At 47.2% G+C, this 22,373-nt stretch overlaps 1 protein-coding gene across 3 annotated transcripts; it reads left to right on the top strand.

Moving 5' to 3' along the window:
- Positions 1 to 17: 17 nt before the first annotated feature.
- Positions 18 to 11,825, top strand: DYRK3 (dual specificity tyrosine phosphorylation regulated kinase 3). 3 transcript variants are annotated; one of them, XM_037410855.1, is made up of 3 exons: positions 18 to 150; positions 874 to 989; positions 4,935 to 11,825. In XM_037410855.1, exons 1-3 carry the CDS (start codon positions 111 to 113, stop codon positions 6,504 to 6,506), a joined length of 1,728 nt encoding a protein of 575 aa, XP_037266752.1. In that variant the 5' UTR covers positions 18 to 110; the 3' UTR covers positions 6,507 to 11,825. The 3 variants fall into 3 exon arrangements, with proteins under 3 accessions (XP_037266752.1, XP_037266753.1, XP_037266754.1); XM_037410856.1 differs by lacking the exon at positions 18 to 150 and adding an exon at positions 275 to 519; XM_037410857.1 differs by lacking the exon at positions 18 to 150 and adding an exon at positions 3,976 to 4,040 and having other exon boundaries at positions 918 to 989.
- The last annotated feature ends 10,548 nt before the right edge of the window (positions 11,826 to 22,373 follow it).

The following is a 22,373-nucleotide window of genomic DNA, read 5'->3' on the forward strand; positions in this document are numbered from 1 at the left end:
CCGGTGGCGGGCGGCCGCAGCCTGGCGGCGGCAGCGCTGACCGGCGGAGCGCGGGCGAGCGGCGGCTGCGGGGCCCGGCGGGGGATGGGGGCCGCCCCCCCCCCGGCACCATGCTGCTGGGCAGGAAGCCGGAGGCGCCCCTGGGCGCAGGTGAGGCGGCGGCCGCGGGGCCGGCCCGGGGGGCAGCGGGCGGGGGCGGCCCCGGGCCCGCCCCGGTGGAGGCCGTGGGGGTCCCGCCGGGCCGCGGCCTGAGGGAGGGCGAGCGCGGGGAGGGAGCCCCGCACCCGGCTGCGGGCCCGCCGGGGTGGCCCGGGGCTGTGGGGTCCGCCCTGAGCGCGGCGGTGGAAGTTTTTAACACTATTTGCAGTTTAATTGTAACGGCCGAGAGCTGAGTTCCACAGGCGCCGCGCACATCGGCACCCCCGCCCCCCCCCGCGGCAGACCTGCCAACTGTGATTCCCACACAGCGTTTTTAAGGGATAACCTACTTTAAAGGGTAGTCCCGGCAAGAATTGCAGTGTATGCTCCTTTTCTGTTGTTCTTGATGGGGCTGGTGCAGGATTATTCTACTTAAGGGAAAATGGGGAGTATGTTAATTCGTGTACCTTAAGGATATCTTTGCAGTGCAGAAGTTGATTTAAAAAAAAAAAAAAGAGGAGCTCTAAATTAAAAGTATAGCCAGTTAAGATTTCCCAAGGGCTTTGCACTCTGTTGTGGTGTTAACATCAAGCCATAGTTAAATTCTAAAGATCATTTAAAAAACGAATGAAGTGATGATCTCACGGACTACCCGGCACTGAGTGGGGTACGCTTCAGCATTTGTATCGGCGTGAATTGTTGTCACTAACCTGTTTGTGTATGGGATGTTTCCAGCCAGGTTTGGAGATGGATTATATGACTCCTATATGAGGATAGATCAGATTAGGTACCAAGAGTCTACAAATGAAGAACTCAGCCCTTCGGGACTTCCTTCCCTTGGAAGACCTAATGTGAGTATTTGAAAGCTGTCTGTGTCTTTGCGTTGTCTGGCAGCAGCAACTATCAAGGAGTTGGATGTCTTCCTATTGAGAAAAATTTAGTGGGATGTTGTAGATTTCTACTAGTTTATCAACACTGTTGCTTTTGCTAAGCATAAAAATGATGTGGTATTTACTGTGCTGAATGTAGAACTTGCTAGGCAGCCTCAGAAATCCTGTCTTGCTATCCTCGCTCAGCTCATGTTTAAATCAGGAAAGTTATTCTGCAAAAGGTTGAAGTGTTCGGCCATGTCACCTTGTATGTCAGTAAGTATGTAAATCCACACGTACTTCTTGCACGTTTCCATTTTAGTTTCCCTCATGAAAATTCCAAGAGATAAGTACTTAGGAGCAGCAGAAGGAACAGTGTGGGTTTGCATGACTGCCAAACATCTAACAAAAGTATCTTTCTCCTCTGAAAACTTTGGCATTATGTGCCGCTTTGCTAGCAAAATAGCTCTGTACGAACAGAAGGTGTTTATTTGCTTCTTTGTAAGTGCTGTGTCCTCAGCAGATGTGCAGTTATGGTATCTTTCCTTAAATTGATTCAGGTGAGCTGGTTGTGGTCATGTTTAGCCGATCTGACCTTTTTATGGTGTTTAAATGTGTTTTGGCTCTTGCTGTATTCTGGCAGAAGTGAAGGAGCTTGAGCTTTTTAAAACCCCACTCTCTAAAAAGTGAAAATAGACGTTTCACTGAGTGCAGTGCATTTGAAAATCATCACCTTGTGGGAATTTCTTGTAACAGATACTAGTAATTAGTTTGGTCTGTGCTGTTCACTGAGCAAACTCAGTAGCATGGGTCTGTGTTTTCCCTTTTTGGCAATTTTGAGGGAGAGCAGAATAAATTTAGAGATTTGTGGAGTAGTAGAACTCGAAGAGTAGTGTGTTAATTTATTCCTCCCCCCCAGGATGTGGGAACTTTTAAACTGCAGTGTTTAAATAGTAGTGTAACTTCAGATCGTAACTGAACAGAAATTGGTAGAATGGAACTATCCAGTTAGACACAAATATAACTCTATGAATGTTTTGCTTCACTGGTGTATATTATTTTTCATCTGTGTTTTGGCCACTAAGCCTGTTAACTTCTTAGGACAAGATTAAGGATTATAAAATGCCTAGTTTTACCATGATGACACATCAAAAAAGTACAACCATAGTGGTATCTTGCCAGCAGGAACTGAGATGAAGGATGCAGGGATGGAAATCATGATGGTCAGTTTTAAGGGGAAGGTATCTGGAATTAAGAGATGTTCAGTTTCCTCCTTGCAAGATTTTTGTACTACGATGTAGTGTTACGTGAGAATTGAAGAGTTCTGGTGTCTACAGCTGTCCATTCTTTTCATCTTGGTTTAAGAGAACATAAATATCTCTGCTTTGAGAATACATGGGTTTAATTCATTATTCAGAAAGTAACTGATACACACTTTTGCAAAAACCCAGTTGTGTAGGAACTGGGTTAACTGTTTCCTTCTCAATTAAAATGATGTTTTGCAAGGATGTGAAAATCTTCAACAGGGCACCACTTTTGTTGTCAGTCTAATTTCTTGGCTGCTAATAGCACTTTATCAATAAAACAAAACCTGTGCAGCCTGTGATTTGTGAAAGGAAGCTGTTGAAAGATAGCTGATGTTACCCAGAAGTCATCTGACTATAAGCATAGCTCGTCTGAGTTCAGGTTAAGATAGATCTGTATTTGTGTCTCATCGTCATGTGGCAAATGATTTTGGTAGTCCCCTGAGAATGAAACTTCTTGGTACTTGAATGGCTGTTGAGTCGAGTTTGAGATCCAAAGCCATAGTTTTCTCGTTAAAGAAATAGTTCCAGGATACGTGGAATAACAAAATCTTTGTTTATTTAGGGATTTAAAGGTACAAAATGTTTGCTAGAGAACGGCAGCATTAGCAGAGTTGCTATTGCTCCTGGATGGAGACTATTTAGATTTAGCACTGTTTGCAAGGCTTTCACACTTCATCATGTTGCTACACTTGATGACATGCAGCCACTAACACCATTTTTTGGAAATCAAATACTTGAAAGAAATTTACATAGTTAAGTAGCATTTCCACAATATAGTAGCATGTTTTGGAGTCTTGGTAGGTAATTAGCTCCTCCAGCTAGAGAAGGCTGCTCCGCAGAGCCCTGCCATGGCAATGCTCTGCGTCAGGGAGGCTGGCTGCAAGGGTGCAGTTCTGTCTATCATGAACCACAGCGATAAAAAGCTGCTTCTGTTGTGCATAGAATCCAAACCCATTTAGGAAGAATATCAAGTTTTGATTGCCGACGTGAAAATAAGACTTCTGCTGTAGGACAGGCTTGTTTTGTTTTGGTTCATCCCCCTACCCCAAAAGCTCAGAAAACAAATGAGTGTGAACCTTGTTCTGTGCTTATGTTCTCTGTTTATTTGTAAACTTACTGTTTGAGTCTGCTGGCCTGAATAGTCTTTTAGCCAGTTCTGAAAATGTCATTCTTATCTCCGGGGTACAGCCAGACTCTGACAAAAAGGCGTTTATCCTAAGTTACCAGGGTTGGGCTTTGTTTTTTTATTTAAGACTTTCTGGAAAGGCGTGTCTTTTACAGTACACTGTATTTTTTTAGTTGATAGGACCCAGAGTAGTGGAACTTTGGAGGATATATCCAATGGCCTCTGGTCTCCATTGACAAGGACTGACTTCTGCAGGAAGTGTCCATTTTTGGGGGGCTTTTGAGCAAGAGCTAACATTTCAAAGCAGCACCAACAGACAGACTCTTAAAAGACGTGTTTAGTTGTTTTTGGCAAGAACTTTCACTTCCCTTATTTACTGACTGTGCCGAGATGTTGGATTGTATGTAACTAAAAAGGAATTTGGTTTTATTGCTGTGGATCTGCAGGTTTATTTATATTTTTTGTTTGATTCCTGTGTAGTTATTTTGGTTTTCAGGGAATCGGTTTGGCATGTGTCTCAAATCTTTATTTTTAGATTAAAGGACAAAATGGAAAACAGATGTTGCTACTCTAGTCATGGCTTCTTCAGTGTTGCACAGGGTAAGACAACACCTCTTTGCTGTCTATCAGCATGGAGCGTCAGTCAGTAGAAAAGGGGAATAACTGCTGTTCTAGTAAAGAACTGAATTCCAGGGATTTCAGCGTTTACTAAATTGTAAAAATAACAAGCTTGAAAAATTTCACAGTGCTTTTCTCACCTTCTACGCATTCATTTCAGATGTAAATATTTTAACATATGGTAGTAAGAGGCAGTGGTTACAGACTGCTGTCAACTAAGTTGGAGTAAGAGATATTCTTGATTATTCAAAGCTTCCAAGTCTGTCTTAAGATAGTTGTGCAGCTATCATGCTTTCACAGGGAGTTGAAAAAAAACCTATGGTTTATCTTGTCTTGCTCTGTCATCCTTTGCTCCTTGTTCAGCTTGGTTACACCAGCCGTAATATCTCCTGCTGTCATTTCTTTGTCTTCCTTCAGCACGCTTGTCTTTGCAATATTCCTGACACTTCCCTGCATGTTCATTGTGCTGCATGTTTCAGACAGGTGCAAGTTGCATCTGTCGTTGGTTGTTTGCTGCACCCACAGTTAAAGCTAAACATAGCTGTTCCCCCAGCTATCTGCTGACTCCGTACATGCTAGTAAAGATAGGTATTGTGTCTTTGTGTGTGTGACTGGCTAGGGTTTATCCTTTATGGACTTAAAAAGTACCACTAACTTTGTGCAAGTGCTTGTTTCAGTATGTTGCATTCTCTTTGTGTACCCTTCTGTAACTATGCCTGTAATTTGAGTTAGTTTACGTCCCACGCTTTATATTTGTTCCTGATAGAAATGCAAAAAACCCCTGTTAAAGTTACTGGTTTTGTTTCATGTGGTATTGATTTTATTCTTAGTCTGTCCTTTAAAAGGTGGTTGTTTTTTTTCCCTCCCCATCTGTAGATTTCTAGCAACAAACTTGCAATGAAGGATCACCCTCTGACTGGAAGTCAGGTCAAAGTGGAGCAATTATTTGAGGACTCTGGCAACAGAAGGAGTAATGCTCTTCAGTCTGCAGGCATTACTGGTTCAGAAAGATCTCTCCCTTCCCTGACAAAAGATAAAAGTATAGAGGGAATAAGCACTTCTAAAGGTGGTGGTAGTTCCTCAAAAGCACATAAAGCCATTTCCCAAGCTCCGGAGCAAGCTGTCAAACAGTACAAACATCAGTTATCTGCTTATGAGCAGCAAGAGATATTTAATTTTTCTGAAATTTACTTTGTGGGTCCAGCTGCAAAAAAGAGGCAAGGAGTGATTGGCGGTCCCAACAATGGAGGTTACGATGATGACCAAGGCAGCTACATTCACGTGCCCCATGACCATCTTGCCTACCGGTATGAAGTACTCAAAATCATTGGCAAGGGCAGTTTTGGACAAGTTGCAAAAGTCTACGATCACAAGCTTCACCAACACTTAGCCTTAAAGATGGTTCGCAATGAAAAGAGATTCCATCGCCAAGCGGCAGAAGAAATCCGGATTCTGGAGCACCTGAAGAAGCAGGATAAAACAGGCAGTATGAATGTTATTCACATGCTGGAAAGCTTCACCTTTCGGAACCACATCTGTATGACCTTTGAACTCTTGAGTATGAACCTGTATGAGCTGATTAAAAGAAATAAGTTTCAGGGCTTCAGTATCCAACTGGTGCGCAAGTTTGCTCACTCTATACTGCAGTGTTTGGATGCCCTTTATAGAAACAAAATCATACACTGTGACCTGAAGCCAGAAAATATCCTCCTAAAACAGCAAGGGAGGAGTGGAATCAAGGTTATAGATTTTGGGTCCAGCTGTTTTGAGCACCAAAGAGTCTACACATACATTCAATCCCGATTTTATCGGGCACCAGAGGTAATTTTGGGCAGTCGCTATGGGATGCCCATAGACATGTGGAGTTTTGGCTGTATTCTGGTGGAGCTATTGACTGGATACCCTCTTTTTCCTGGAGAGGATGAGGGAGACCAACTGGCTTGTATGATGGAACTTCTTGGGATGCCACCTCAGAAGCTTTTGGATCAATCCAAGCGAGCCAAGAACTTCATCAACTCTAAGGGCCATCCTCGCTACTGCACTGTAACTACACACGCAGATGGAAGAGTGACCCTCAACGGGAGTCGATCGCGCCGGGGTAAAATACGAGGCGCTCCAGGGAACAAAGACTGGGTGACGGCACTAAAAGGCTGCGACGATCCCTTGTTTATAGAATTCTTAAAAGAATGTCTCAGCTGGGATCCTTCCACACGCATGACTCCGAATCAAGCTTTAAGGCACCCTTGGATTTGTAAACGAATGCCCAAACCACCTAGCACTGATAAAACCTCCGCTAAACGGATTTCTAGCTATACAAGTTCTTTCACAGGAATAGGTTCCAAGTTGCCCCCCGTAGTTGGAGTGGCCAACAAGCTGAGGGCTAATTTAACATCCGACTCCAATGGCAGTATACCTCTATGTACTGTGCTACCCAAACTGGTCAGCTAATAGTGTTATGTATTTCCAGAATACATACCTTGTATTTTAATTGTTTGTTAAATAATGTGTAAGGAAGTTAAATGCAGAGGTTTTTAATGGATTTACTTTTTATTAGAGGCTAAATCTTGAATATAAAAAGTTCAGTCAAAATGTACATGTTTAAAGGGCTAATTTTTCTCCAATTGTTTCACTTTCAATGTGGTGCGTATTACATTACTGGGTAGGTCAGCCCAGCTGTTGAGTACAAGACAGTTTGGCAGACGAGCTATCTAATAATGCTGTTTTAGGAATCAATCTATTTCTTATCAGGACAGTTTAACAGATTCTTTTGCTTAAAAGAGCAAGAGAAGTCAATTCAAAGTACGTATTTTCAGTTAATCTCCAACTGAACTCTTTTTATTCTGGGGAAATTTTTACATCTGTTGTCAAAAGCACAAACGTGTTAATATAATGCATTAGGAACTTACTTGCAAATTGCTAACTTAATGTTTGAAGAGTTTTATTTCTCTGTGCTGCTTTTCCCTTATCTATCCTGACTGAGATTTTTAAAATACCATGGGTTATAGGCACCAAAGGAGTTTGGTGTTGAAATTTTATCATCTGAGTATTTTTTTTTTTTTTTCTAAAGGAGCATAGAAATGCCATGAAGTACAGGATATATCTAAATAAAACTCCTAACTTCTGTACACTTGCTACTTCCCTTAAAAGTTTATGGAAAGCCAGTAGGGGAATTCAAGATCATAACTGGTCCATCATGTGTGGGCCAGTTTGTTCAGGGCTAATGAATCAATCCTATGTTTCTTTGGAGCTCAAATTTAAATCATCAGTTCTGCCAGGTGTGTGCGTGTTTGTTTTCCTGTATTGTTCCCAACACAAAAACATTGAACTTAAAGAGCTGTTTTGCATCCATGTTTGACGTTCTGGTCATTTTACAAATTATTTTTTTTGTGTGTGTGTAGAGTGAATTCCATTGACTTACATGGAGCTCTTTTATTAAAAAGCAAACATGCCACCCCTATCAGACAAGTGAAAATTTTTAAGGCCCAGGGCTGTAACTAGAAAATGATGGGGGTGGGGTGGGGTGCTCGCCTAATATTTGGAAGCTTGTCTGAACTTGAAGCATAAAATGTGAAGTGCCAGGAAAGATTGATAAGGTGCAAGAACTGGTAGATCCAAATGAAAATATGTTATGGGAAGAATTGTTTTATGTCTAGTCGTATTTCTTCAGGTCTTTGAGAGAGAGATGCCTACGTTTTCTCATTCTTTAAATATATGAGCTTGTATTTCCTCTTCCTTTATCTTCCAAGAACATGAAAAGGTGGTGTGACGTGTAATGACAACAGCACAACTTGTTCGGGTTGTTGCTTCTTGCAGCCACATGGCCCGAGTCCATGTGCAAAAACATCTGATCTCTTGCCAGGTGCCTGAACACAATTTTGAATACAATATAGAGCTTTTATGAACAGAAGGTTTTAAATTTAACGAGTTTCTCTGTAGCAGTTCTTTTTTCAATGTTAAAACAAGGAGGCTTTCAGTATACAAACAAAGGAATTATCCAGGTGATTTTTAAGATAAGGTGACCATGTGTTCAGTACAGGACCCTCCCTTTGAGAAGATGGGGCTGCATTTTCTCCTCTGCTCTGTTTAATTACAGCACTGGTGAAATGTTGGGTGGAGACCTGTATAAAAAGACACAACCAAAGCTCCAAATTTTCCAGGACTGTTGTTTGAACTGAGGTTCTCGTGTACATAGCTTTTCCAAGTTCTTTTGTTTTACAAGTGTAAATTCATTGAGCTTAGTAATAACATTAAAATAACAGTCTAACCTTTTTCTGTGCAGCTACAAGTAATACCAGCGCCTATGGTATGTTTATAGTTCATGTAAAAATAATGTATGGCTGGTATTTTTTTATTTTGCTTGGCTGAATGAAGTTTTATTTGAATGGAGAATCGGGGAAGTGGATTTTGGGGGGGAAGTGGCAGAAGATACTATTGATTTTTAGTAGAATCTCTAATAGATGTTGCAAGTTTTCAGAAACCAGAAACATTCTTCTTCCTCCTCTGTCCTTTACTCTATGCATATTTTTACAAAATACACCTGTTGAGTGAGGAGAAAGGAACCTTTCAGGAGCAATACCTTGTTAGGAAAGATGCATAGAAAAGCACTTTATTATGTAGAGACTGTAAAGTGACGGTAGTGTCTGGAGCCTGGTGGAAGTCGGGCGAGTGTTGGTACGCTAGGAGCTGTACAAACAGGTCTTCTCTTAGGAACACAGAGCAGTATCTTGGTTCTAAACCGTTTTCATCAATAAATTGCCAAATGCAGAATAATCATTCTGTGACTTCTGGCAGCTAGTTACTGAGGCAAATCTAATGTAACAACAGCCTCTGGTGTATACGCAATAATCTCACTTAAGGTTGGTGCTGTAAAACTGCAGATAAAGTAATTGGCTGGCAAGAATGTTGCTTTTTATATAGAAAATTCTTCAGCATGACCTGACTGCACAAGGTGCCCGTTATGCATTGTCTATGTTTAAGACTGGATCTTTCTTACCTGGGACTACTATATTTTAAAATCAAGTGCGTAGTTAACTGTGTTGGGGCTCTGTATAGCCACAGTAGGTGAGAAGGAAAAGGAGGCAGCATCAGCAGATTTGTACTATATTGAAAAGGACTTCCTCAGAACCCAGGGAATACAGCTAAGAATATTTTGGTCTTATTTCCAATTACTAAGCTCCATTTTCTTTATAAAATGTTTGCTTTCAGTCAGTGGTGTGACACGGTATTCTCGAACTGGGAGAGCCCTCCAAGTGAGCCAATAGATCTTGTATCTGGGAGAGAGCTGAGGAATCGTCCCTGCAAGCACTTGACTCGCTGAGTTCCCTGTGAATTGCCCACAGCCGCGCGTGGAGGGCTGGACCGTGGGCTGTGCCACTGGACGGTGTCATTTATAAAGGGTGGTCACGGTCACAGTGTCTGTCTCCACTGACGTGCGATCAAACCACAAATTCATGCTTTGATTTTTGGAAAGCTAAACAACAGTGAGGTCTGAAATCGCCAGAAATTCACCATTTTCCTTCATTGTGGTACTGGTTAGAATGTTAAAAGTAGTCTAAAGCTAAACCTGTCTAAACAGAGTAACAGAGCAGCTTTTATTTTTGTGGTAAATTCGCTTGGCAGATTTGTTAATCTGCCAGCACTAGCGAGGTTCCACTGGAACTTCAGTCATGTTCTCCTAGGAAGTTAGCACAAAACAAATGCAAATTACTTGGATCTACAGCAAAACAGACATCCCGTTTATAAAAGTCACCCAAACTTGTTTTAAAATGTTCCTTATAATGTTCCCTCCATTTTACTATGCTGTTAGTCTCTGTATTGTAAATAACATGCTCTGTTACTGTCTGCATTTTTAGGAACTGTTTGGTTTAGCAGAATTTTTATAGAAACGAATGACAAGGCAGGAGCTTCACATCTGACGGGTACACATTGCTTTTATGCTGGGGTCCAAATATCTGCCTGTCCAAGTTGCAGGGAGAAACTTGTTTTTATTGGGACTCAGCGGACAGTGAAATAGTCCTCTTCCCTGCGGAACGTAGTACCACAGATGAGACACCCACCCAAGCTGCCTTTAGTTCTTTGCAGGTTGGATCTTACTAACGCCGACGGCTGAATGTGAAGCTTGTTTCACAACAGTGACCTGATTCTAGAGATCTGCGTACAACAGATACTCCTCACTAGAGTGTTTTTTTTATCCTTCCCATCCAGCTTGAATAGGAACTGTAGTTGTCTGGTGACCTAAGAATTCACCACGGACTAACTGGAAAGCTTTAAAGTGACTTCTGTGGAAGAGTGAGTGTGTTGCTCAATCTGAATTTGCTTACAAGTGTTGTGACCTGTTAGGACTTTCATGCAGTTGAAAACTTTTTAAGCAGCAATTTTATCAGTGGAGGTTCTTTGCAATGGTCATCCTCTTTAAAACTACCTCCAAAATAAACCTAGGGTCCTTTTTAAAGGGGTGTTTGCTGCAGACTACAGCGCTTTTTTTTTTTTGCTTTTTTTTTTTCTCTCTCCTTGTTTAATACTGATAGCTGTTTTGGCTGTGAAACATATACATGATGATCTCAGCAATGTCTTACTAATCCTAGCCATACAAGCAAAAGGCTGATTCTGCACCCAGAGATCTCTGCTGAAATGATTGATACAAATCCCCTGCCTGCCAAAATTTAATACTGTTGTGGAAGTGGAGAGCCAAAATAACAGGGAAAGATCTGTGGTACTTCTCTGCAGCACTCAGCTGAGGTTCAACACAAACCGTGCTGAGAGACTTCCATGAAAAAACCTGTAGCGTTTGCACGTGTTGAGCACTCAGAACTGTGGGTACCTGGCAGTTTTGAAAACTGGACATCGTGTTGTTATACCCAGTGCTTATCACAGATACCACTTGATTATTTTTTTTATTATGAGTTTGATAAGGGTTTGGGGGAAGTGTATATGCTTCAGCCTCCCCATAAAAGAGCCCTTGCATGTTCTAAAACTCCACTGATCATCTCACAGTTTAACTCCTGCTGTAATGTGTAAAATCCTTGGGGTCATCAGAGCAGTCTTGGATAGGTGAACGTTGTCCCTGTGCTCGCGGAGTGCAGTGACTTTAATCCAAACCCACTTCTCGCAGACGGGCTAGCTAGGTCAGTAAGTCTGTGTTGCTAAAAGAATAACCCATGTTCCCTATACATAGTACTGTGCCTTATTATTTTACCAGCCGACATCTGTCTTGGTGCAATCAAATTACTATTCAGGGTTTCTTCTACATTGCAGATGTTCATACTAAATGTCAATGTCTGAAAAATCTACAGGTTAGCCTTTTTATTGTAAGTATTGTGATGAGGTGTAGTATGGTGGAGAACGTAGAAGACATTTAAGGTGCATGTGAATATAGCTTTCTGTGAAGGAACACTTTGGAAATAAGTCAGTCTCAAACTATGTATCTAAATGTAACAAACAGGCATTTCCTAAAGTTGTATTTCAGTTAATTTTTAAAAGAAAATAAATACATAATTTTCTTTAGCAACAGACTGTGCAGATTCCTAAAAGGCCTTGATTTATTTTTTTTTAAAAAAAGGATTAATTATTTCCAGATGGTGCAACTTACCTTGTATTGCCACACTACCTCCTGTAGCATTTAACTAGAGAAGCAGAAAATTTTCAGACTCTTATGTGACTAGATGATTTCAGTGTGTCTACGCTAAACGTGATGAATGTTCCGATCTGACAAATGTTCTTCTCGTTAATGGTGCTGTAATTAGAACATATTGAAGTTTTGCCATGACATTCTTCAGTTGTCACTTTCTTATTCAGCCCACTAGAGATCTTTTTAAAGCCCAGGATTCTGCTTATCCCTCAGCTGGAAGGAGAAATCCAGTAATAGCCACTTAAGGAAGATTTGCTTTTATTAGAAACCTATAAATGGGTAACCTACTGTACACAAGTGGATATTGGAATAGTTTGAAGATGAAATCATGCTGCAATAAAAAGGTCTCTAGCTATGACCGATATGATTAAACAATGTGTGTTACATGCAGAAAGCTTGTGGACAGCACAGAGTGACTGTTTTTTCCCCCCTGTTTTAATGTGGATGAATAGCAAATGTTTGATTAAAAAAAGTTCACAAGTCTGAAAACAGTAACAAAATACGTACGTGCAGACATGTAAGTGTTCTCCGAATGTCTTTGTTTACAGTAGACGTATATACGTACGCGTAGCCGTGTAGCCTGCAGGCATGGTGCCTGCTCAGCCTGCTGTGGTCACTGACTTTCATGGGACAGTCTGTATGAGGATTTCGTATGACTGAGTGGCATTTTCTCAGGCACAGCACCTCACCTAAAAAAAAATAAGCTTATCTTGCCATGCTGTACTGCTTATTGATGTAATATGATCAGGTATTGTATTGCAAATTCTGCTGTTTAGAGGTGCACAGTGTGCTGTAAAGAGAAACACTGTTTCATGCCAGCCGAGCAACTGGGGAAGCTGATACTAAAGCTGTATTCACCTAATTCTGCCTGCCTAAATTATGCAGAGGGATGTCAATATGAAATTGGATGTCGATATAAAATCTGCATCTCTGCACAAAGTCAGATTGTGGGGCAGAAGCCTGGAGTCTGGCCCGTTGTAGCTCGTGTGGCATATTCCATCCATTATTGCTTGTTGCTGTTCATTAATTAACGTGGTTTCTTGGAGGAAAAATTAACTGGGAGATTCTTGAATCATTTTGACAGGCAGCAGCAGAGCTTTGCTTGCATTTGGCAATATTCCTTTTGGTTTGCTGGGTCTAACTTGTCGACCTTTGCCTAGGAAGAGTGCGATGCCGAGCCGCATAGCAGACTTGTTCAGCACAAAGTGCTTTAAAAAGCAGCTGCGACAGTCTAGTGAGTTTAGCTTTTTTCTTTCTCCTTAGCACAATTTGCTTAGCACAAATGTGTCCAGTTTAATTTTTGCCTGCTGATGCTTTAAAGACACAGGCTGAGGGCTTTTTTTAAGCTGTCTGTCTAATTTATATCGGTAAGCCAAGGCTTCTCAATGGTGGCTGGCTGTGTTGGAGCTTCAGATTTGGGTCTTCTGCTTGATAGTTTTAAAGAGACCTGATTTTTTCTGAAAATAAGAGCCAGGAACTTCCTGGGGCCATTCCAAAGGGCCTCAAAATTACTAGACTGAACACTTGGGATGCATCTTTTAGTAACAGCAATGGTATAAATAACTTAATGATGCTGGGGCTCACTGTGTGCAGGGTGTTGCCGTGCTTTCCCCTCCAGAGGAGCTCTGCCCTTGGACCTGCTTCGTACGCAGGTCACCAGACAGCTGTGAAGCTACCTCTGCTGGTGGTCCTTCTGCTCGCTGGGCTGGAAGGAGGGGGAGGAGGTGAGGCTGCTCCATTCCCAGCGACAAGGAGCCTCTCCAGGCTGCTGGGGCTGGGCTGAGCTGCAGCTCCTGCCGGCATGGCCAGCCAGGAGCTGCCTGGCAGGCTCGTTAGGCAGCCCTGGAGTTAACGGCCTGCTGGAACGGTGGTGTCAAGGAAACGTCAGCCTGCACAGGGGTCTTTCTGAGCACTGGGTTTGACTCTTCCACACACCGTTCTTACAGGTCAGCGTGTGGCTCAAGGCTGCGTGGGCCAAAAAGGTGAATTTTGCCTACGGGTGTTCTCCAAGCATCAGCTAGCAAACTGGCACTAGTCTTCATATGATTCATCTAAGCCCTTTTATAAACCAAGTTCTTCCTGCACAGACCGTAGTGAATGGTAGGCAGCGTTGGGCTTGCTTTCTTTCCTCTTGTCAAATTAGCCTAACAGGCGTTACAAGTGCCGTTGAGGACAGCCACGTGCACAGATGCTCAGAAATGTCTTTTCCTCTGAAGACGCTTTCCTTCTCATGACGTGAACGCACGTTCTTTGACCAAAGCACACGTGACATATGCCACGTGTTTTCCTGTGCTCCCACCTCTGTCTCTCCCCGGCATTTATACAGGCACAGTAACTGCAGGGATGCACCGGTGCCGTCGCAGCCAGCAGCTGCACATCTGTGAAGTCTGAACTTGGAGCCGAGGGAAGGTTTGGGATCCAGCTCTCTGCTTCGGTGCAGAACTGCAGGTGGATGGGGTGGTCGGGACGAGTGCTCCGCAGCTTTTCCCTCGCCTCTTGTGATGGGTTTTAACGAACGGTCCCTTAAGTGTGATTCAGCTTGTTGGCTGTTTCTGCGGGGATGGAGTAGCTGCCTGCATTAAGCCTGCTTGGTCTTAACTGCTGAGAGGAGCTTTCTTATGGCGGCCGAGGAGCGGAGCCATGTGAGGGTTTGCGTTCCTCCTGCTGGCTCTGGAACTTGGGTATTTGGCTTTGCAAGCCGGGGAGAGGCGTCTGGGAGAGCATCATTTTCCTGGGCAACTGGATTGTAGGTAGGAAGGCAGAGACCATGATCATCATAATTAAGTGTAATTAAGCATAGCTGAGAAGGGATTGAAAGAAAGAAAGCATGTGCCTGATTAGCCCACAGAATTTACTGTTGGAGGATGTCGTGAAGACCAGTGACATTGTTTTTAAAACAGGTTGAATTTAGTACGCGGTTCTTCACATTTTTAATTGCATTGTGAGCACCTTGGATGCACCGCGTTAGAGACTGGTGAGGCTGAACAAGGGGATCTCCAGGCGAGAAGTGATGAAGCCAGCTCTTGCCCTGGGGGGCTTTCTGGCTGGGGCGAGGCTGCTGCCGACACGCATCCCTGGAGGTGCAAGAAGTTGTAGCGGAGAAGGAGCTGGAAGAGCGGAGCGTTGTGTGTGGTGGCCTTTGAGGGCTGTGCAGTGGCTGGCCACCTGGAAAGAGATCTTGTAGGGCAGGAAAAAGAATTGGAAAAATAGGATTCCTACCCTGCCACGCTCAGCAGGGGCTACAGCAGCTGGTGCTGCTCCTGCTGGAGTGGGGAAAGGATGAGGAGAGGACAAAAGTATTTTAATCAATACTATCACGGGCCTGCCTGAAAACGTCCCATCCTGCGTCGCCCAGGGCTGTGTGATGCAGTAATGCCTTCGGAGCCCGCCTGCGTGCCCATCGCCTGCCCAGCTGCTGCCGCAACGCTGGGTGACAGTAGCACCGATAACGTTAATGATAGAAGCTGCCAGTCTCTCCAGCAAGTGTTGATGATGGCATAAATGAAATTATATTTGAGGTGTGGGCAGCCAGCTGTAAAGTCATCATACAGGAAAGGTCATGCAAGTAATTTACACCAGGATTTCTCTGCTCTCAAAGTTGTACGCACAGAATAAATATGTGCAAGCAAGCAGAGAGGGGTATTTTTTCATCTGAGGCTGAATCTCTGGGACATGAGCTGTATATCCCCTTCATTGCTGTTGCCCTGTGTGGAGCTCAGGGAGTAACAAGCCTTTGGCATCGTTTGATCTTGATGCTGCCAGCTCCTCTGGCATGGGAGAGACAGGGGCAGGAGACGGGCAGCCCCCAGCACTCGTCGCTGCCTCCAGGCTTGGGCTTCTGGAGGTGCCTGAAGAAATGTGCTGCGCCTACCTTTGGCTCCACGCCGATAGAATTTAGGTCCTTAATTTCTTCTTTAGATGTAGATAAATGGGGAAACAACAGGGGTGGTTTAAGAGGTGTTTGCCTCTTTGCTGGAGGTGCCCCACAGCACCGCGCAGCCTTCGCGTGGGACCCTGGGCACTGGGAGGGGGTAATGGTTTTCCAGCACTTTCCAGACACTTACACCTTGGTGATCTTCAAAAATGCCCTTTTAATCCTTCCACTTCTAGGGGCACGGAGAGGATGGGGCCAGGCATGCTGGCCATGCCCGCTGCAGCACCCGCTGAATTGCTGGGAAGGGTGGGAGCAAGCGTGCCTGGGGGTGAGTACAGGGAAGCCGCTGGTTATTTTGGGAGGTGCAAGAGGGGAGCAAACAGCCCGGCTTTCATTTTCCAGCCAGCTGGTGCTGATTCAGGATGTATTTTGCAATGACAATTGCATGGAGCTGAACCACCGAGGGCTTGGTTACATGTTCTGGCTGCAGTTACATGTGCAGCGGCATTTTACCTCCCTCATCGTCTCATTTCTCGCTGCATGGGACATTGCTGGTGTTCTTAGGAGAAGCAATAAGATGGCCAAAGGGTAAAAGCCAAGACCTACCTCCAAGCTGGATTTTTTTTTTTCTTTTTCCCAGTCTAGTGGGATCACATGCTTCACTATAACTATTTCCAGACCCCTCTTCAGCACTTGCAGGACTAAGCATGATCCTTTGACACATCCCCATGTGATGGGAAACGCACAAGAATGACACGAACCTTTATAAATATTCTTTGCTGAGTCTTTTTTTTTTTTTTTTTCTATTAAACTAAAACAGGAGCTTCATGCACCGTTCACACTGATAGGCCTAATTACACACAGTGGATAAGAGGGCCTCTATGAAATGCTTTCTCAGGTTTTGGTCTTGCTCCGTGGTTCTTTCTGGGAAGTGGTGATGTTACAAAGAGATGCTTTACTTTCCCATAGGGTCACACCACATGCAGCTTTTGGACCCGATTCCAGGCGTGCTCCCCCCTCCTTTCTCCATGTCTGACCTCCTGGATGCCATTTGCGGAGTTCTCCCTACGTGTCAGTGCCGAGGCGTTGAGCACCGCCAGCAGCAGGGATGGCAGGTGTGGGACACGGGAGGTTTGTCCCTGCCATGGGGTGACCTTGTGCTTCGCCCGCTGCAGCTCACGCAGGAAACCGCAGCCCTGGGAGAGTTGCCCTGAGCCCCAGAGCAGGGGGACCCTGTGCTTGCAGGGTGCTTATTTTCTTATTTTGTATATAACTGGTCTGGACTCACTTATCAGACTATCTATCTACCTGCCTTTCTCTCTGCCCGCCGTGGAGTTTGCTCCTTGCACCCGGACCTTGCCGCTGCAGAGGGTGCGTTGGCACAGCGCTCGGTGCTGAGCCCGAAGCCCACCTGAAGGAGCCCAGGTCAGTTCTCTGACTCCCTTTCCCTGCCCGTAAGGTGGGAATAACAGCTGGGAAGGGGCTCCCACACAGCAATACAGGTGATATCTTCCAAACACGGGGTACAGCCTGGTGCAAGCCTGTATCTGAATCCTGCTGGCTCTGTTTTGTGCTGTATCCAGCATCTCCCAGTATACACCAGTGTCCAAAAGTACATGAAAGGGCTACGCAGATGTTGCTGGGGCCAGGGAGCCCCAGACCTGCATGGAAGCACCCCCACTGCTGCTTGCAGCATAGAGAGGCTCTGGGTCACAGCCCGGGGAGCTCACATCCCAAAGCAAAACCCCTTTAAAATGTAAACAAATCTCTTCCACCCAAATAAATAAGTATTTCTGACCGAGGGGAAAAAAAAAAAGAAAAAAAAAAAAAAAGCTCACCTAGCTCCTGTTGCTATTTTTTCAGTTGCTACACAAACAGTTTTATTTCTGGCTCGCGCCGCATGCCAGGTCCCAGCCTGCTGCAATGCAATCTCGTGTGGTTGGTTTAAGCACGCCGGGGTGGATGCAGCAGTTTCAGGGCAAAGCCCTTCCAGCGTGGCCCCAGCAGCTGCTTGGCCTGACCCCAGGCGCTTTTAGCCTCTTGCTCAGTGGCCCAAGTGTTTTTCCACCACGTGCAGAAGCCCAGATAAAGTCCTGTCAGCACCCCGCTGCCCCCAGCACCGGGGCGAAGGCGAGGGCTGGGCCAGTGGGGTGCGAGGCTTGAGGGGACCCACCACCAGCCTCTTGTATCGCCCCCCCTGCCCTGGCTGTGCCAGAGTGGGGGCTGCGGGGGTCCCTGCACCCCAGCTGTGGCTCCTTGCATCAGTGCTGACCCTCAGCCTAAGCAGCTCCTTGGCCGCTCCGTGCCTTGCGCAGAGGCATCACTCCCAGCCTTTCTCAGCCACCGGTCTGTGGGTTCAGGAGCTCACACAATTCATATTTTCTCACAGGTTGCACCCCCCCCCCCCCTTTCCCCGCTCCCTGCAGGCAGTGCTCCATGCTTACACACCTGAGTGCCTGGGGTTCAAGGAGACCCAGCTGCTGATTATTGGCAATTAATACCATTAATTGCCATGGGAGAAGCATCCCTCCAGCTGTGCTGGCCCTTCCTCCTTGCAGGGAGCAGCTGTGCTGCTGCAGGGCTGAGGATGGAGCATCTGCTTGTTCTGCAGCCCGGCCCTGTGAGCTCTGCGGTGCTTTGCTTTGGGCTCTGCTTGCAGCTAAGTTGGGCTCCCCACAACAAGCCTTCTGCAGGTGAAAACTGGGCAGTGGGGTGTAAAAAGCTGTTCGCTCTAAGATGCAGAACTGCCTGGGTTTGTGTGGAAGGAAACCTGCAGAGAGCAGTTGCTGTTGTGTACGTGGGGCGTTTTTAGGTTATAGCTGGGTAGTGCTGCCTTTGCTTGCTGTACAAAGCACCTGGAGAGGCTGTGTTGAGACACAGAGGGCAAACTTTGCCCCCAGGAGCCTGTGCTCGCGTTAGAGCAAGCACTGGGCTGAGAGGTGGTGGTGGGAGCAGAAAGAGCCATCCCAGTGCAGCTGTCCTGTTAGCAGGGGCTGAGCTGGGAGCATTTTCAGGGCCCCTGCTAGCACTCGGTGACCTAGAGGCACTGGTGCAAATCATCTCCTCCAGCTCGTGTGGGCCCTTCAGGACAGCCCAGGGAAGAGGGCAGCGATGTGTGGGCTGCATATGTCCCTCTGGATTAGGGCCAGCTCAGGAGCTGCTTATGCTAAGGGAGCTAATCTCTGTAATCTTGTCACACAAATGCCTCCTCCCTGCTGGCAGTCCAGCAGGGATTTGGGTTGGATGTGGATGCCAGCAGATGTAAGTGCACTGGGAGGCAACACGGAGGGGGCACATCTGGGGCTTGTGGGGACCCTGCCAGGCTGGGTTCAGCTCGGGCTGGTGTGCAGACCCCTCTCCTGCGCCTTGCTCTGGGCTCTCGCCCTGTTGTCTCCCCGGAGCGTGGGAAGAGCTGCTGTCCAGGGCAATGTGCCTCAGGGTGCTCAGTTTGAGTCCCTTTGCCCCAGCCTGGTGCCGGTAACCCCTGTGTGCTGCTCTGCCTCTGGCCTTGCGCCCATCCCGTGTCCTTTCCTAGTTTATCCCATGTTTCTCACCCTTCCTGCTGGCGCCTGTAAGGGCATCCCTGAGTCCCTGCGAAATCCTGCGGTGTGTCCTGTGGCTCACCCGCCCTTGGCTGACAGGCTCAAGGTTGGGGAAACACTGGGGACACTGTCTGTCCATCTCTGGGTCTGGTTTAGCTGCTTTCCTTCTGTCGGGCCTCTGACGATCTTTCCAGATCACAGCTATTGCTGGCTGAGCCCCTGCAAGAGGTCCCTGTGCTGTGCAGGAGTGTGTGGTCCCTTCTGACCTCAAAAGCCTGACCTGCTCCAGTGCCACCTCTTGCTGATGAGGAGCTGAGTCTGTTCAAGTTCATCCGAGTTATTTCGCACTCAAAGAGGAGCCTCTGGGCTGCCTATCTCTGCTCTGGAGCTGCCAGTTAAATTGTACATAGTGATGAGTGATGTGGAGGCATGAGACAGGATCTGCCTTCCCACCCTGTCATCGGGGCAGCGGGTGGCAGAGCAGACGGCTCTGTCCTACAAAACGCGACATGCATGGCTGGAGAACCCCCAGGACCACAGGGGCCATGCATGGACCCAGTTGCTGCAGAGAACTGGGTGCCTCTCAGATAGGATCCCGGTACATGACCCGTTTTTATTGAAAAGATCAGAGACTCTTGGTCTGATTGCTGAGCTGAAATCCCATCCCCTCACCATAGTGGCATTGCTGTGGATTTTCTTTGAAAATAAATAAAATATGCCTTTAGAAAAAGTGAGGTGAGGGCTAGGGTGAGATGCTGATGGCTCTTTGCTCTGAGGCCGTGGGGCTGCTTTGCCACTCAGATATGTTTTAGGCAAAAATATTTGCTTGCAAGGTCTGTGTTCCCTTGTGTGGGATCTGTGGTTTTGCTTGTCAGTTGGACTGTGTCCCTTTCAAAGCAAATTATTTTAGAAGATATATATTCCTGTGTTTCTGAGTAGTGGTTTTTATGACTGGGAGTGAAGGAAGTACGTTTGGCATCATCTTGTGGGCAATGAATCAGGATACAATTTCCAGGTGGAAAAATCACCCTGTGTTGAGAAAAGCAGCGTAATGGGTCAGCACTGGGGGCTTTGGTGTGTTTTTAACGTGCTCCACCCTTGGCCTAGACGCTCCCCGAGGCAGTGGGGATGCTGCTGGAGGTGGACGCATGTAAGATGCACCCATGGCACGAAGATCTGCCCCTCGTGTCTCGCTGAGCGCTGCTCCGGAGCTCAGCACCCGCGGCGTGTGCATCCTCCCCTGCACCGTGTGTAGGGGCAGCCAGCTGGCCAGGGGAGGGGAGGAAAATCCTCATCCCCATCAATCAGACAGATATAATCCTGACCAATGTTTCCTGACGTGTCTTGCAATTATGGGCTCTGTGTGTCAGCTAGAGTATGTCCAGCGGGAAGGGTTTGCGGAGCTGTCCCACTCGGGCATGCGAGCAACGCCGGAGCCTGCCGGGTGCTAATCTGCCCAGGGGAAGCCCAACACTGGAGCTGTCGCCTCTCTCCACCATATGCCAAGGGGCATTTCTCCTCCTTCTCCCGCAGAAGAGTGGTGTCAGCAGGGAATGTCCCTGGCAAGGGACTGATACTGCCAGCCAGAAACATCCCCCAGAGGGTCTCTGCCTAAATGGTGTTGCTCAGGCTTGTCTCGAGATGAGCAGCTAAAGGGTGAAGTGGAGAAAATTCACGGTGGTTTGTTGGATAATAAATCCAAGTTATAATAGCTCCTTTCATCCTAAAAGATCCCACAGTGCTTTATAAATAGATTTGCAAACCATGCACAAGGATCACCTCCAAACACTGAGACGCAGCCGGTTCCTGGGAGAGCGGAGCAGCTGGTGGGAGCAGAGCTGGAGCTCCCGGAGCGGTGCAGAGCATCCCGGAGAGCTGGGCTGGGGGCACAGCGGGCGGCCCCTCGCACCCCCGGCTCATCTCCCTTCCCCACACACAAGTGTGCTGCGCTCCCTTCGCGTGGGAAAAATCCTGCCACGCCGCACTTCCAGTGCTGCCTCCTGTCCTTGTTCCCATCCTCCCGTTGCTTTACAAACGACATTAATAGCTGTAATGGGGATTAACAACATCTTTTCAATTCTATTACCCCTATCCGAAAAGCATGCAGGATTATTTAAAGGTATTACCAGTTTTGAAGGGGGATGGCTTTTCACCAGCCTGGTACTCTACCCAGGGAGAACAGGATGCGTACAACCTTAATGATCGTTACCCTAATCTTCATGGTCTATTTTTCCTGGTAACTCTGCTATAATCAAATAACAATTAGTTTATTACTTGCTAGGGAAAGTGGTTAACTAAGCCTGCTGCCGGGCATTGCTTTTCTCCCTAATGGAGACGGGATTGGAAAGGGAAAAATCGTTTCCATTTGCATCCGGATGAAATTTTATCTTGACCGAGGAGTGGAGGTCACTGCTGCTGGGTTTGGTGTTTGTAGCCTTGGGGGGGGAGGGTGTCTGAGCGTTTTTTGTTTGTTGTTTTTCTATTTTTTTTTTTTTTGGTGGGTTATTTATCCCACCCTGCACCAGGCACCCTAAACCCCCGGCTTGTCCCGTACCCCCTGCACGTTGCAAAGCGACCCCCGCTGGGGGTGGGCAGACACCTTCCCCCCCACCCCGGGCTGGCGGGAGGAGAGGCGGCGGATGGATGGACCCCCACCCCCCTCGGCGTGCGGGAGCGGCGGATAGATGCCCCCTCCCCCCCTCCGATGGGGGCAGCGGCGGATGGATGGACACCCCCCCCCCCCTCGGCGTGCGGGAGCGGCGGATGGAGGGAGCCGGCGGGCGGGAGGTGCCGGGGCTCGACCCCCCCCCCCCGCCCCGGGGCGGGCAGCGGCTGCGCGGGGGCCGGGGGCCACCTGGTGGCGGCTCGGCCGCGGTGGCACCGGGGTGTCTGCGGCCCGGGGTGACCCCCGCAGCCGGGACGCGGGTGTGCCGGGGCAGGGTGGGCTGCCCCTGCCCGCTTCTGGGCTTCCCAGTTCGGGAAGCTACTGGGAACGGGCTGGCTGGGGCTGGGAGGATGATGAGGGGCCTGGAGCATCTCCAGTATGAGGAAGGACTGGGAGAGCTGGGCCTGGTGAGCCGGGAGAGGGCTGCGAGGGGATCCGCGCTCAGCTCTGGGGCATGAGGACACGGACCTGCTGGGGCGAGCCCAGAGGAGGCCACGGAGATGGGCAGGGGGCTGGAGCCCCTCCGCTGTGGGGACAGGCTGGGGATGGGGTTCTTCAGCCTGGGGCAGGGAAGGCTCCGGGGAGACCCTGGAGCAGCTCCCAGTGC

This window comes from Falco rusticolus, chromosome 17, assembly GCF_015220075.1.
Source record: "Falco rusticolus isolate bFalRus1 chromosome 17, bFalRus1.pri, whole genome shotgun sequence".
NCBI lineage: Eukaryota > Metazoa > Chordata > Aves > Falconiformes > Falconidae > Falco > Falco rusticolus.

Excerpts from the sequence above, each read along its gene's own strand:
- DYRK3 (XM_037410855.1), top strand. The coding sequence starts at position 111 with ATGCTGCTGGGCAGGAAGCCGGAGGCGCCCCTGGGCGCAG. Across the intron at positions 151-873 it reads GGAGGCGCCCCTGGGCGCAG|CCAGGTTTGGAGATGGATTA; the intron begins GTGAGGCGGCGG and ends GGATGTTTCCAG. Across the intron at positions 990-4,934 it reads CTTCCCTTGGAAGACCTAAT|ATTTCTAGCAACAAACTTGC; the intron begins GTGAGTATTTGA and ends CCCCATCTGTAG.